The sequence below is a fragment of the Maniola hyperantus genome, chromosome 5, assembly GCF_902806685.2.
Source record: "Maniola hyperantus chromosome 5, iAphHyp1.2, whole genome shotgun sequence".
NCBI lineage: Eukaryota > Metazoa > Arthropoda > Insecta > Lepidoptera > Nymphalidae > Maniola > Maniola hyperantus.
Genome location: NC_048540.1, coordinates 7509101 through 7526342, shown reverse-complemented (window position 1 = coordinate 7526342; position 17242 = coordinate 7509101). Strand labels below are relative to the sequence as shown.

The following is a 17242-nucleotide window of genomic DNA, read 5'->3' as shown; positions in this document are numbered from 1 at the left end:
GAGGTTACCTGGCTGGGGCGCCAGCCAGGTAACCTCCCAGTGTGCTTGGGTGCTGCAATTCCCTTTTGGATACGTCCGGGGGGAAGGGCAGTGTTCGGGCCGGTGCGCCCCGGTAACATGGCCAATAATTCCTCTTCAATGATATTGTTGGTCATGGCTAATGACCTGGCAGGGGGGAAGGTCTCTCCGCGTGTCCCTCTGACTAGCAGAGGGCACAGTGGACGAGACGTGGGTGGGGGGGAGAATCCCTCGGAGGGAGAGGCGAGCTCGGTGTGCACTAGCCCTGCCTCTGAGGAGGCCGTGGGGGAACTAATCTTGCGCGGCCCTCGCCACAAATCGTAATCCCGGTAGGAGTGTTCATGGTCATGTCTCACGACCTCATACTGGGACCGAGGGTCTTGGCTTAACCGCCCGGACCGCGAGGAAGAAAACCTCTATAAAAAATCACCCCGAATCCCAAGCGGCGGCGCACCGTGAGGAGATGTATGGCTGACGGGTTGTTCAGTCGCTAGTGCGTACCTCGTCAGGGTACCGGCCGACCCCCGTGACGAGTTACGCTTAGGCTTACCCGGGTGTAGGGGGCAGCACTTGGGAAGGACCACAAATTTGCCTTGTACTCGTGGGACTAGAATGGATAAAATAAATCAAATTGTAAGCATAGAAGGTGATGAAAGAAGGGAAGCAGAGTGTGAAAGGGAGAACAGAGCAGTTCCAGTTGCAGGGAACAAGGAGGATATGTCGGGAGCCATTTGTCTTTATGACAATATGGACCTGACGGGTACGTCGGACTCAGAGCCGAATACCAGGTCGCTACGCTCGTCTAAGGCCAAAGGCCGCTCTAGGCAGTCACAGCCAGTGAAAAGACGTCGCCTGGCATCTGGCGTATCCACCAGCGAGCCGGATGAGTTGGGTGCTGCGGGGGGTTAACCTACAGGGCGTTGACGTAACATGTTACGCAGACGACACCCTTGTAACGGCGAGAGCTGGTAGCTTCAATGAGGCGCGTGAGCTTGCCACAGCGGGCGTAGCCCTAACCGTGGAACGAATTCAGCGGTTGGGCTTAAAGGTAGCCCTAAACAAGTCGGAAGCTATATGCTTTCACGGACCAGGAAGGGCTCCTCCAACTGGTGCAGTCCTAGTAGTGGACGGAACTTCCATCGCTGTCAGATCAACAATGAAATATCTCGGACTTGTCCTTGACAGCCGATGGAAGTTCGAGGAGCATTTTCGGCGACTGGCTCCCAAGCTCATTGGAGCTGCCGGTGCGCTTAGCCGGCTCCTCCCAAACCTGGGTGGACCAGATGTAGGCTGCCGTCGTCTGTACACAGGGGTGGTACGGTCGATGGCCCTATACGGGGCTCCTATCTGGGTAAATGCCCTGACCGTCCGAACAAGACCTCTGCTGCGGAGACCGCAGCGTGTCATGGCGGTGAGGGCAATAAGAGGCTATCGAACCATATCCCACGAGGCATCCTGCGTCTTGGCTGGGACCCCACCATGGGACCTGGACGCTATGACACTGGCCAGTGTGTACCAGAGGAGGGTGGATGCCCGTTTACGGGGGGAACACCCTTCTCCAAAGGAAGTGGATGGGTGGCGGCGATTAGCGCAGGCTGAGCTCCTCTTCCATTGGCAGGGGAGGCTCGAGTCACCCACAGCCGGTCACATGACCATTGAGGCTATCCGTCCTATCCTTGAGGAGTGGATGAAAAGGAAGCACGGAGCACTCACGTTCCACCTTGTACAGGTTCTTACGGGGCATGGGTGCTTTGGTAAATACCTGTGCAAGGTGGCGCGAAGAGAGCCCAGAGAGGATTGCCACCATTGCGGTAGTGCTTCAGACACAGCACAGCATACACTGGCTGAGTGCCCGGCATGGGCGGACCCACGCAAGTCGCTGGTGGAAGTTATGGGGCAGGACCTCTCTTTGCCCATCGTGGCCAGATCCATGGTGGACAGTGAGAGGGCTTGGAAAGCGATGGTCTCCTTCAGCGAGGAAGTAATGACGCAGAAGGAGGCAGCGGAGAGGATAAGAGAGGAAGCCGAGAACTCTCATCCCATGCGCCGCAGGAGAATCGGGCGCAGGCGAGCTGCGCATGACCGCCGCTTGCCTCCTTGAATAGGACCTCCGGGTAATAGACACGGGGAGTCTATTGCCCGCAGGAGAACAGGTCCTTGAGTTGGAAGGCAAGCCCTTGTCCCCGGTGAGCCTAAAACTGAGTTGGGGACCCCATTAAGTCCCAGAGCTAGGCCTGCTTTGGCGGGAGCCGTTAGCTAGGTTGCAGTCGAATACATTCGTGTCCCTGTGCCTAGCAACAACGGATGAGACAGAACACCGTAGGGTTTTAGTCGGTAAGAGTCCGACATAACCACCGCACCTCCCCGAGCGCGGTGGTATCCATGAGGATTTCCCCACGTTAAAAAAAAAAAAAAAGAAAAAAAGGGTTCACCACCAAAGAGTATATAATCACTACGTGTTCACCACTTTTACACGTTTTTAGGGTTCCGTAATAAACAAGGAACCCTTATAGTTTCGCCATGTCCGTCCGTCTGTCCGTCCGTCCGTCCGTCCTCGGCTAATCTCAGAGACTATTAGTGCTGGAAATCTGTAATTTGGCATGGGTATAAATATTAATCACGCCGATAAAGTGGTGAAATAAAATTGTGATAAAAAAAATCTATGGAAGCTCCCCTACATGTAAAGTGGGGATGAATTTTTTTCTCCTACCCCATAGTGTGGGGTATCGTAGAATCTCTTAAATCTTTAATAACTATTATGAGTTGCATATTAATATACCTATATTTTAATTTTATTGTATCTATTGTATTTGTAATTGAATTGTGACTACGGAACCCTACACTGCGCGTGGCCCGCCACGCACTTGGCCGGTTTTTAATTTTGACTTTGTTACCAAAGAGTATATAATTATAATCACTTTTTTTTGTTTTGTTGTCGTAGTGATTATATACTCTTTGGTTATTGTTATCAACCCGTCCCCAACGGCCAAGTGCCAACCCAACCTCAAAAATACCTATAAGAAACTTGCTGTGGTTTAAGAATCAAGAATGCTGGCGAATCCGCGAATCAGTAATATTGAATTAATGTGGAATTAATTATTAATAGCTGTCGCAGACCGCTTTTTATACTTGCTTGGTACGATAAAACACAATATGTGGTGTAAACCTATTTTTACAGTGTTTTTGCTTGTAATAAATATCGCATGGACCAAATGTGATGGTCAGGTAGGTCCCGATCCTTGGGACTATTTGAGTAACGTAAAACACGATAATGACGACATACCACCTGACCTTAGAAGTATTCCTACTAAAAAAGTGCAGATAACAAATAACATTGGTACAGGTGAATGGTTTTATAAACGAATTCTGGCCATCATATTAAAAGGAGGAACAATAAAGGTATGCACTTAATATCCACATCCAAACCGAACAAAACATTTACCCATGTGTCTCATTCTCAAAACAAATAGGTACCTGTAGAAATAGGTGACTCTTACTGTTAGGGCGAGATAGCTAAATGCATTTAAGCTCTTATCAGAACATGACTTGTCACCATGGCAATTTTTTTTGTTTGTCAATATATATTTTGTATATAGGTGAGATCTTGACAAACAAAGTGAAGTGAGGTTATGTTGACAACTAATGTGTGTAACTAAAATGACAGAACTAATTGATTTTGAAAATTATTTTTCTTTTTGAAGTTATTGGGCAATGGCGGGTTGCAGTATACTAGGCTACAATAGGCGAAGCAAACTTAAAATAGAAGGAATAACATTTCACACGTAAGAACCTCTGCTTGAGCGAGAGGGACTACAGGGGCCACACTAGTTGCATATCTGTAGGTACATATCTGTGGTCTCAGCATTACCTTTTAACAGTTAAACGGATCTTCATTACTGTGCACAGAAATGGTTTGCATTGACTGGAGAATAACAAATTCCAATTTCTGATATAATATACATAGTACCATCAATATTCAAGTTGTGTGCGAGAATGCTGAGATATTGAAGTAAGAAAATTGAGAGAAGTATTGCAGCACATCTAGGCATTAGCTAGTAATATTTAAAAATAATTAGAAGATAATATAATATAAAAGTTACTGTTTCAATATTTATTAAGTAGTTTTGTTTATCAACAAAATCATTTCAGTAAATGTAGTTCTACTTTATTTATTCAGAAAAATGAAGATGGCAGTATTGATATTTCTTTGCAAATGAGATACAGCCCTGAACGTTGGAACATTTTGAATGAATATATAACTTCAAATACTGCACTCTCTGTGGATATGTTTAGACGGTCCATGGGATATGTAGAAGAAGCTATATACAAATCTACAATCACTGAAAAAATTGTTATGGCATGGACTGAATATATACAATTTTATTTAATAGAGTATAAGGTAAGATACAGAATATTCATACTGCCCTGTTAGAGCAGGTACATAAAATAAAGGAAGTACAGCCTAGTATCTCGAACAATTTAAATATTATTTTTTCAGGTATACATTATCTGGACTACAAGTATTTTGGCAGTCATTGGGTCAACAGTTTGGTTAATGCACCATATATCCCATAAACATATACTAATACTTATACTAGTTGGATTTTATGTGTATGAAGTTTTTGTGTCTTATAAGGCAAGTATACCATTAAGTCTAGCTACACAGTGCGTCTTCAACTTGTAGATAGTGTCTAGGCTTTTGAATAATGTTTTATGATTATTATTTTGCAGGAGGCTGAAAAACAAGAACTAGACAGATTCATACAAGCAATGAATACATGCAAGTGGTTAATATGGAGCTCTACATGTGAAGTACCACCACCTGATCCATTGATATTCTTAAAGCATATGAATCCACTTAAAATTGGTGTCAGAATGTTTAGTGTTGTATTGTCAGAACCCATGATTACTATCAGTGAAACTGTAAAAACTATAACCCATGGAGTAACTGGTAAGATTAATTTCAGTATGCGACAGAAAATATTGTACATCAACCTTTAGAAAGAGATAGCGATTTCGTAAACCGTTGTCTCCGTTGTGGAGACCAATAAAATCGTTCAACATGTTATATTCAACATAAATACGACTGTAGTACAGAACTGAACGGAGTAATATTGTTTATTTATATATATATCTTTTTTAATGATTAGTAGGCTTGATTTTTCTGTATGTTGATAATAAATTTAAAAAACCCTAGTCTGACTCGCACTAGACCGGTATTTTTAAATTAACAATAAACGTCTGCAAACAATGTTAGTTTTGCAGTTCAGTAACAAAAGTGATTCTCATTTGATTTACTTCTGTACTTCTGTAGTACAAAACCCTCAATGGGCGAGTCTGACTCGCACTTGGCTGGTTTTTTAGTATGGATTGAAACGGATACAGCTGTTATACTGGACCCTGGACATTATCATGGTCCACATGTATTCTTGTCTAGTACCAAAAAATACTAACTATGTATTACTAATTACTATATGTAAAGAAGCAGCACTCACATATATACATTTATAGAGATATCAGTCTAAAGTCCCCCAGAGTTTGTCACTTTCCCTGGGAATCCTGATGGATATTAACTTTTTCTTTTTGTTACAGATGGATTATGGTTCCCTTTTGATAAAATTATGTATGGGCTTCTAATGGTAACCTTTAATGCCTTAATAATATTTTTATTAGTAATGATAATTTTTAATTTCATATTAAACATTCCTTTTAATTTAAATTTCTTGGGTATACTAAGTATTGGATTAAAACAACGAAAGAGGTCTATACCAAATGTCTTTCCTAACAATACCTCAGCAGATGTACATAGAAAGGAAAGTACTGATAGAATCAGTGGAGAAACCCTTACAAGACTGCTAGACGTCTTCTCGAAGGCACTAAATACCACCCAATCTGCAAACGTAGTTAGTATAAGTAATGGTCCTAGTCAGAGTTCTTTACCTTTAACATACAAACCTAAAATGTCAAGATCTGCTAGTACAGGTCGCTTACCCAACTTTGTAGGCAATGGAAAGCGCACTGTATGAGTTTTAAGTTCAATAGGACAACTGTATAAAATCATAATAATTATGTAATTTAGAGCACAATCAATTTTATATTTAGACTTCAAGTCATTTTGATAATGTTTAAGATTTTAATTGTTTACTTATATCTTGTTTTATACCTAAACTGATTAGGTCTAGCGCAAAAGACCGCGTTTTTGTCCTACACCGATTCGGGATACTTTGGGATGCTAGGCTGTCTTTAGTCGCGGTGTACATTTTACTCCAGACAATTTAACGCTATCGTCTACTCCTATACTCCAAAATAGGAACGGAATTAATTTTTATCGGCAGTCTGAAATAGGTTTAAGATTTTTTAAACAATTTTTTTGTAATGAATACATAAAGTCCTATCTTTAGTTGTAGTATTTAACCTGTGATACTAATAAATAATATTGTAGATTTTATTTACTATGGATACACACTTTCGTTTTATAAGTTTTAAGTTTGCTTTGAAAATGGGTCTTATAAAAAATAAATACACTCAAATTTTGTAATAATGTTTTTTTATTAATTTTTGTGATGCTTAGTGAGAAGTGTAATAAATAATAAGATTTGAAAACATTCAGTTCAGAATCCACAAGAAGCAATATTCTATAAAAAAAAAGGATACAAAGTACCTCAGTAAGAAGCAAATTCTAATCTCGTTTATGGTATAGTGCGCGCAAAACAAATCATCCAATATGAAGTTGCAACATGACGGTTTGCACAGGTCATAGACACAAGCCCGGCTGAGATCTGTTTTTGTACAATGCATTGTCATTACGTCTCGTGTTCACATTGGGCTACTTGTTTTGCGCGCACTATACTTACAATCTAAACGCTATTGGTCAACAAACATTCGCAACCTCGTAATAAATAACATCATAACAAAACATTATCAATAATATACACAATTGTTACCATCCCGTAGGGAATGATCTTAATGTAGCTCGAGCCGAGCTTTAACCATATTCGTTAACGTCACTAGATCCCTCTACCTACGCGTATAATCTAAATGGACTAATCACTATTGATGTAAATGCTAATTTTATTAAAAACGAGAATCCGGAATGTTGTTTCTAATGTCTAAAAATTTATAGATACATAATAGGGATAGCAATAATTTTATTAGTTGCCTTGATTTTAAATAGCTATAAGTAGTTAATTCAAAATTACTTGAAACATTTCTTTGTTTTAAATTAAGAAAATGGTGACAACTCAACTTTGGCTCAGTCGATACTGGAATTTTTTTAATATTTTGTATTATATTCATATTATATTTATTTAATAATAAATAGCAATTTTCTAGTGAGTTTTATCTGCGATGTTGCTGTTGGGAAGTTTGTTGTCCTTTGGTACATCTTTTTATGTATGACGGAGGGACGCAAAGAATACAGAGACTTATGAAGTGTTCTAAAATAGCCTATAAGCCTTGTGGAAAATATGTGATCACAGTAATTAGTTTAATATATTAAAGAAGTTCAGTAGATGCTGCACAATTGCACATTAAAAAGCAATTAGTGTACTATATCAAAAACGCCTTATAATGTAAATATTAGTTGAGTTTGGTGGTTTAACTTTTAAATCCATACTCTATAACAAAAAATTCTGTCCAATAATCTGTCCCTTACAATTTGTTTATCGAGATCTCTAAGTTCATTTATGAATAAGTAGAAACATTCCACTATAGACTCAATTATGTATATAAATGTATCTGATTCTATAATCCGCTATAATGATTTACTATTATTTATCTACTTCAATATTATTGCCATAGGTACATATTAATTGGGCACCCTTATGATTTTAAAATTCACTTTGGTGTTCTATTTACTTACTAAATTTCTATTTGCTGAATATTAAGAGTTTTAAGAGTATAATATGTAATATAGAAGTGATTAGTTATAAAGCTCCTAAGTTACTATACTTCTACCCTTTATGAAACTTGTACAATAAATTCAATTTACTCTTGAACCGATTTTTGGTATTTGTAAAACAGCTTAGCTGATTAAGATTTTTATGATATTAAACTTCTAGTAGTACGGTAAATTCGATGTGCCATTTAATAGAATATATTAAAACGTTGCATGAAAGTTTATAAGAGGAGTCAGATAAAATAAACCTTCTGAAAAGAGGAAGCATTTATAGTTTCATAAGATTGAAAATTACTTTATACAGTAGTCGATTATAAGTAATATATATCTATTATTTAAATAATAAAAAGATGATATACGGAAGAGACTTTTATGACTACATTTTACGACTCTCTTTATCTTTCAAATAGATACCTACTTAAAAGATAAAGAATCATAACATGTTACAAACATAACAATAATTCAAAATACATTTTTAAGTTATGAAAAACCTCTAAAAGCCTGATCATCAGAATAAACTTCTGTTGAAACATGACTACAGGCATAACGCATAACTGAGTAGGTTGCTGCGGCAGTGAAGTGGTGCGGGAGGGGTGTGATGACGTGACCTAAGAGCTCAGTGGTTCGTCAACTTGTGACGACTGTCACAAAACCCCCCGTACCACTCCACTACAGCAGGAGCCTCCTCAGTTATGCGCTATACCTATGGAAAAAGCGGTTAGAAGCTCAATCGTGTAGTTAGTTTTTAAAAAGTACATTATGGTACAAGTGTGTAATGTTGGTGATTAACTGATTACCGCTGAGGCGCCATACCGTTAGGTGAGGGTCTTAAGATAGCCGAGGGCGGTAATCATCAATACACACGTGTATCATACGACGTTTTTCAACACACTTGTGAAGAAAATAATACTGAACATTTATTTGTCCTATTGAACACGATCTTTTTTGTATCGAAACTTTTTAAAAACAAAGCATCTCAAACAATAAACTAAAATAAAACTCTATAACTTACTTGTGAATATGTTTTAAGAACAAAGCAACTCAACCAATAAAATAAAAAAATACTCTTTAACTCACTTGTGAATAATAGCAATGAAAAAGTCACAGTTTGATTATGGGTGTCATTATGTGCCTAATTGCGGTGAAATTAGAGCCACTTTATGAGCATGTGTGTTTAAAAATAAATTTTTATCAAGCATAAATCATATTATAAATGATGATTTTTCATTCGCAAAATAAACTGGCGAAAGATATGAATTATGGCAGATTTCAAATAGGTAAAGAAACATTACCTACTGTCTACAGAATCTGTCAAAATGTATAGGTACCTATAATTTAATGCTCCACGGTTGAAAATTATTTGACGATTGAAAAACTGGCTCGAATAAGAATAAAATTAGCGTATTAACGAAAAAATTTAAGCATTATACTTAGTTATATTTTACACAGTTACATGATTGAGCTCAATTCAAGACATGATTAACAAAATATATAACACGGATCCTCCAAATAAATAAAAATGTAAGTTAAAAATACATTAATTAACATCAAACAACACTTTGGTCCAGTTTCAACAATTTAACAATCTTCCTTATTTTAAAATCTAAGTTTGTGAATGCTGTCGTAACAAATAAGTTGTTATGTATCAACGCTTTCAGTACAAACGGGCCGCCATTCTTTGAAACACGCTCGTAGTTGCGTAAAACCGCGCCAGTAGGTACATGTATTGTAGTCTGTGTCGCTACGCGTATGTGTCACACACACAAATACGCTGTTTATTGCTTTGCCTGCCTGAAATTCTACAATAGGTATATTTGTACAAAACATGCTATGTGGCTACAATTGTTACTTTTGCAACTCGACTTTTGTAAATAATAAACATTTCTATCAGATGGATATTATTATTCAACAAAAACTAAATAATTTGAACAAAAGCAAGGCTACTTAAACCTATTTTTGTACTCAAAGCGATGATAGACCGAAAATATAAAGCTAAATTTTTGTATATTTTGCGGTATAAGCTAATTTTTAAATGTTTGAAGTCTGCTTATTTATATTTATTGATAGACAGACATACTAGCAAATATCTGCGACATCACCCGCGTCGTATAATACCTAATTATTTTTTTAAACATCTGATGATTTTTTTTCTAACTATTATGGCTTATTTGTTTTACTGCCGTAAATGCCGATAATCTGCTAGTACTATAATAATAATTTATTACCTAAATGCGTGACTAAACAATTCTATACAAATAACGTCGCTATAATATTCAAGTTTCCTAAGGATAACCTCACTATGAGTTGCATACGATAGGACTAGGAATCGACTAGATAAAATGTTAAACTATGGACAATTCTAATTGGATATGTAAGTGAATGATATTAAATAAAGTGCATTAATACTAGCGATAGCTACTTTTATTTTAATGATTTATCCTATTTATTATATTTAAAATAATTCAGCTTAACATATCGATCGTCAATAAATGTCAATACGAGATTACTATTTAGGGATGATTTATGCCAGCACGTGGCAAGCGCGGGCCGTGTCACGTACAACGCGCGGACGAGGCACGGCTTCACCGTGACGTCCGTGCATGGACACGACACGGTGCAGCATAAATTGCTTCATATAAAATGTTCGTGATGTTTTGAATCCGTGCCTTGTACGTGGCACGGCCCGCGCCCGCAACGTGCTGGCATAAATCATCCCTAATTTGATAGGTATTTTCTAAGTTAAATCCTGAACTATAAAATAATAATAAAGATTCCGACGAATAGAATAGAATTCTAAAAGGTACCGATAAGGACCGACTTTGTACGTGTTTAGACTATCGTGAATGATTTCCATAAGTGTAGTACGCGACAGGTCGAAATAGCAATCGGGGAGGGAACGCGCGCCCCGTAGGCGCAGCCCTCGCGCTAACCCGGTGCGGGCGACGACGTGCGGGTGTGCAAGGCGTCCCTCCGCGCCATCTCGACCTGTCGTGACTATATATATGTAGATTGTTACGGCTATACTCACGTATTTAATCGCGTAAGCCCGACTTTGTACATATCGTAATTTAACTAGCGCTGCATGCAGCTTCGCTCTCGTGGGGATTTCGAAAAATTCGGCTCTATTCTATCTACATTATAAAGGAAACTTTTGTGCAAATTTGAACTTGGCTGGGCGTTAATGAGTCAGTGAGTGAGTCAGGATTATTCTTTTTTTATATATTTAGAAGATGACGGAGGTCCTACGTGGATTGGATAAACCATTCTAGAAATGCTATACGAGTAAGGAAGAAAATACACATGCACTTTATTCAGGTGTACCTATATAATAACTATAGTATTTCGTACTTGATTTGTTTCCTTAAGCACACAAGACTTTTTTGGCACATTCGGAAAAATCTCGCATTGACATCTACAGTCTTTTGATTGTAAAAAATCATACAAGCTTTGCGCAATGGTTTGGTCAATCTCATTTCTTGCAGTACGATATTGCTCACGTACAATTATTGTGTGCACACACACGAACAACTTCTCCACAACAGTTTTTCTCCCACACCAATCCTGAGGAAAGTTGCGTCGCAACGTGCGCATAATTTTATACAAAGCAGATGATCCATATAACTGGGTCGAAATATCGACACTGACAATAGATATTAATCGTGCTACGTATCCGTTTAAACAATATAACTATTGTAAGTTTGCACGCGCTCTTCAAAATAACATTAAATAGGTATCTAATGGCAATACAGAGAACTTTATAATAAACAAAAATATATAATTACATATATTTTTATAAAATATACTTAATACATCATTGCGCCTATTATAGAGAGTGGGGTGATTCGCTAAACTCGGTGTACAACGCTGAATGATAGCCACCGAGCTCATTTGACATTGGTTGGTTCTACATTACTGCTTCACCGAGTGATATTAAAACATATTTTTTGTATAAAACCTTCAATGGTTAAGAAATAAAAATGTCTAATGAGCGCGGTCAGCGAGGGCTATCAGAACACCGAGTTAGCGAAACACCCCGGGTATACTTGCAACCGCTCCACAGGCTACACCAAGCCACGCGATGAATGACGTCGCGACGCTTGCAGACTCAAATCCAAATTTTGCAAATTTTAAAGCTGACTAGCTGGTTTACTGTTATTTGTTAAAGTGGCGATTCATCACTTACATAACTAACCCGTTAGACACAATGACGATCGATGACGACGATGACATTACAGTGCCCGGCAGGAAATATTGAACATCGAACTTTAGAATGAGATAACGAATTCGTGCAGCGTTGTCTCTGTCTTTGAGACTGACAAAACGTCACACAGGTATGAATGACAGAGACGGCGCTCTACGAAGCCAAAATCTCTTTCTAAAGTTCGATGTACAATATTTCCTGCCGGGCACTATACAACACGTTATTTAAAAACCAGCGAACAATATTGAATAACAATAAAGCCGTAAAGACTTCCATTTCGTTGTATGTTCACACTAACATGTGGAATCACTAAGGATTCCTTTAAAGACCACATCTTCGCCTGCCGTACGGCAACACGACATAAAATGTAATATTACACCAGCCAGTAGGTATGTAATTGAAAAGCCTAAGTTTGGGTGGACTATAAATGATCACATTTTTTACGATGGCTCTGGCTATTTTTTTTTCAAAGTGTTAGAGATGCAATTTTTTTTAATAAATAGGTAGTTATAATTTTTCTAGAACCTTCATAGCTTATACATGACTTAAGCAAACCTTTTCATGTGATGAATCACCATGCCTTTCATCAACATCGCATTTTGCATTACTTTAATTTTTTAAATTATGCTGAGGAAAACTTAATACTTGACTTTTTTGACTAAGCATAAAAGAGCACGAATGCATTTTGTAAAATTTAAATATGTTAAGAAAGGAGAGACTTTAGTCAGCCGTCCCACCAAGGAAAAACACCAGCAAAAATAGTCTTGCCTGAAACACAGCCTATCTAAAAAAATAGCTTTGCGTTAATTTGTAGTGTTGCAATGCGGCCAGCGATAATAACGTGGTTCTAGCTTGTCTTGTCAGTCATTATTAATTTATTATTTTATGTAATATGCAACTAGTGTAAATAAAGTCATTCTTATTATTTAGCAAAATATACATTTCGACGATGATGACTTCTGATTTTAAGATTAATCACATTATAAACAATATTAAGTAGTAATAGCCATAATAGTAATAATAATTAATAATACTTAATAAAATGCAATACAATAAATCCGTTAAATCCGTTGGAATATTGGATTTCTTGACTAGAATCAAAATTACAGCATAATCAATTTAGCGCAAGTAATAACCAACATCAGGCGCAAACATTAAGCAAACACATGAAACTCACAAAGGTGCAAAAGCAAAAAATGCATTATCAAAGTTGAAATAATTTTCATTTCAAACAAAACTGCTTGTTAGGCCATCCATACACACAAAAACTTAGTCTTTTTAAGGGTTACATAAATCCATACCCAAAGGGAACCCTATAATGTCACTCTGCTGTCTGTCTATCTGTCTGCTCGCATGTCACAGATCTCTTGAGATACAACCCTGAAATTTTGGTATTTTGTGTAGAATGTTGACCCAAAACCACCCAAAACCGAATGAAATAGGCTACTTGACTCATATCTAATTTCGTCCAATAAATGATTATTTATTATAGTATTTTGCTTAAGACAACGAAATATATCAATAACAATTATTAAAAACGCAGGATGGATATATAAATCCAATTTAAAAAAATACAGTTTTTATTTTTATTTGAAACGCAGAAAACGCTGTCAGCCATGATGTGACGTCATTAAATATGTAAACAAAGAAATGTCATCCCGATGTGACGCGGGGACTAACGTAGTATCCATATATATAAAATTTAGAATCGTGACTAACTTATATATCAACGCACAGCCTAAACATCTAAACAGCTGATCCTAGATACATGAAATTTGGTGGGTGTGTTCTTTGTAGGTAAAGAGAAGGTATCCACTAGGAAAGGATTTTTTCAAATTCCACCTCTGAGTGGGTTAAATGGAGGTTTGAAATTTATGAAGTCCACGCGGGCGAAGTCACGAGCATAAGCTAGTTTTTATATATTTCTAAAAACTCATAGTAAACGTAAAAAATTATCGTTTTCTCTTTATAAATTGAATAAGTTATTAAAAGACTTACAACAAAGTGATTTAGGTTGAAGTCTTTAGTCATATAGGATCCCTTTAAGCAAGTCTTCGCGTGTTATGTATATTTATTTCACTGGGCACTCTAATCCACAACTTTCCTGTGGTCTTTATCGATGCGTTTTTTACATTCTCGGATGATACAATAACGATAATTACTATATTTTTCATGTAAACTAGTATAATAGAAGTCATGTTTATTAACTTTGGGAGGTTATGCTGTTGTTTACAAATGCATGACGTCAGAGCACAGATAATCTATCGGCCAAACATGGCCGACAGTGTTTTCCCCTGTCTAAGAAAAATATATTTTTAAATTAAAGTTTTATGGTTTTTAGGGCGCAAAAAAATATAATGTTAATTTTTTTTATATAATAGGACAAATATTGTGGCTAATTCCTTTGTACACAATCTCTAAACTAAACTAAAATATCACGTCTAAATCTATTGCTATCCCTTTCATAATGTTGCTTGCGGAAAAAGAAAGCACTAGACTTAAACCTGTTAATTTAGTTTAGTTTAGAGATTGTGTACTAGAGAATCGGCCCCATTAACCATTTAAGACCAACTTTAAAAAAGTGTCAAGTAGCCTATTGAATTAAACTATTTTTCAGGGGTGCTCCCTCATACATGGAAAAGGAGCCAGATTTTTTTTCTTGCATGTGGGGGTTATCATTGTCTAGAGCTCATTAAGTAGAGTATGAATATATTTTTATACTTTTTGATTTAATAAAATAAAGAAATGGGGGGTCATCAAAGTTGTCTGTTATCTAGACCATTTTTGTGACAGGGTCTATCTCACTAGTTAGGAATATGAAAATTCAGTTTATTATTTACCATACACTGTATTTAAACAACAAATACTGAAAAGAACATGTTACGGATACAGCTATCCTTACCTATCTATATAGAACCCAGGCATAGCCGGGGGAGCTAACATGTCGTCTAGCAGCCCAGCTACGTGTGAAAATATGCCATCTCATCACGTTCCGGCACATAGAGTCATCAAGGTCTGCAGCCAGCTCTGTACGTGATCTCTGGTGCTAACCGACCACAGAACGGTAGAGGGGAAATCGATATAAAATCGATAGAGTTAGTTTTAAGGTATCATTAATCTAGCATAAGTAGTATTTGTAATTTAGATAAGATATAGTTAAGTAAAGGCCTTCGTGTCCCAACGTCGACACGAATGTCCTAATTAAATCATTTTCGTAACCAAAAAGGACTTCTGCCTTCAACCCCCGCTCCAGGTAGCCGCCCTTACGTAACTGGCGCAGTCGGTAGGATAGTCCTGGATATTCAAGGTCGTCGTGGTGCATCCCCTAAAAAGTCGGGTCAACGCCGTCAACTTCCTTGTCAGGACTACAGAACCTACGAGGAGCAGCTGTCATAGGAGCTGTCGCTGAAGACTTCGAGTCATACTGGAAATCGATGGATCGAAGCTCGCCAGCGACTTTGGTTTTGTAAGTACATGAAATCCTTTTTATTGGTTGTTATATTAACTTTTGCGCAGGGTACTATAATTTTATAACTATTACGATTTTACTCACCCGCGTAGTTAAGTATAGGTACTACTTTGATTTTATTGAGTTTTGTTAATTTAATTATTGATACCTTTAGGTAGATAGTTAGGAATATAAAAAAATGACGGAACTTAACCAAGTAGATTTGTTAGATAGAATAAATAAGTCACTTAAGTTTTTACCGAATTTTGATGGAAATTCTTATACTTTAACGAGATTTATTAATTTAGCCGACCAATTAGTGCGCTCATTTTTAAATCCAGGTCAAGAGTATGAGCTTTCAAACCTTTCCTTGATTAGCGGAATTCTTAATAAAATTACCGGATCTGCAGCAAGAACTATATCAGCCTACGGAATTTCCGATGATTGGAATAAAATTAAAGATACATTAGTTAACAGTTTTTCCGATTACCGAGATGAAATAACCTTACTAACAGACTTATCATATTTAATTCAAGGTCCAGATACAGTACAAATATTTTACGAAAAAGTTCAAAATTTACTCTGCACACTTATTACGTATGTAGAGCTACACGAAACTGTCAAAACTACTGTCGAAGTAAAAATAACACTCTATCAAAAGTTAGCCCTTAAAACGTTCTTAAAAGGTTTAAGAGAACCTTTAGGGTCAAGAGTAAGGTGTATGAGACCCCCCACGCTGCAAACTGCTCTTGAATTTGCCAAAGAAGAATTAAATATAATACATCTACAGAACAGAACTAAATTTTTTCAAAATTATCATAAGCATACTCGTAGACCTCATTATTTTTATTCACAGCGAAATTATTATAGTGGTACGAATTTCCCTTCTAGATCACGAAAATACTCAATGTCCCAAAAACACATTCCTTCAGAACCTCAATACCCTTCAAGCACTTATATCCCATGCCAACCTCACCCTGATTCAAAAATTTGCCCACAGGTGGACTTAAATCTACACAGTACACTGGAAACTCCGGAACGTAAAATTCCTGTATATAATAATATATCGGACCAATATTCTAATTCCCAACAATACGTGCCGACCCGGTGTGAAAATGAAATTGACACCGTTGCTGACGATAGGCAGAATTACGATTTCATAATATCACGTTTGCCCATAGAACAGTTAAATGCAGAGGAGACAATGAATTTAATTAACCTTTGTAAAGAATTTCCAGATGTATTTCTTTCTAATATAGGTAATTTAACTGTCGATTTCCGACAACTTAATAAATTAGATAAAAAGAATCCGAGTGATTTTACCAACTTTCTGGATAAAATCGGGAGGTCTTTGTACTTTACGACTTTAGACATACAAAATTCATATACAATTTCCGAAGATCTTATGGACAGTGTCCTTCAAGGCCTACCAAATTGTACAACCCTTTTTGACAAAATTGTAATTTTTTCAACATCCTTACAGGAACACATACTCAATTTGCGAGATTCGTTCGAACGATTTAGAAACTTCAATTTAAAAATCCAGTTAGATAAATCTGAATTTTTCAAACGCGAAACGCCATTCTGTCACATGTATTCTCCAGATGGTATAAAACCAAACCCACATTATGTTTTACATATTTTAAATTACCCATTACCTAAAAATCGCCAGCAGATT

General features: G+C 37.2%; 1 protein-coding gene across 1 annotated transcript; it reads left to right on the top strand.

The window, feature by feature from the left end:
- The first annotated feature begins 3049 nt into the window (after positions 1–3049).
- LOC117982241 (uncharacterized) lies at positions 3050–10325 on the top strand. Its single transcript, XM_034968561.2, has 5 exons — positions 3050–3417; positions 4196–4417; positions 4517–4654; positions 4750–4969; positions 5611–10325. Exons 1-5 carry the CDS (start codon positions 3172–3174, stop codon positions 6042–6044), a joined length of 1260 nt encoding a protein of 419 aa, XP_034824452.1. The 5' UTR covers positions 3050–3171; the 3' UTR covers positions 6045–10325.
- Positions 10326–17242: the final 6917 nt, after the last annotated feature.

Coding starts and splice junctions, on each gene's coding strand:
- LOC117982241 (XM_034968561.2), top strand. CDS start 3,172: ATGTGGTGTAAACCTATTTTTACAGTGTTTTTGCTTGTAATAAATATC. Junction 4,418..4,516: donor TTTATTTAATAGAGTATAAG/GTAAGATACAGA, acceptor TTATTTTTTCAG/GTATACATTATCTGGACTAC. Junction 4,970..5,610: donor TATAACCCATGGAGTAACTG/GTAAGATTAATT, acceptor TTTTTGTTACAG/ATGGATTATGGTTCCCTTTT.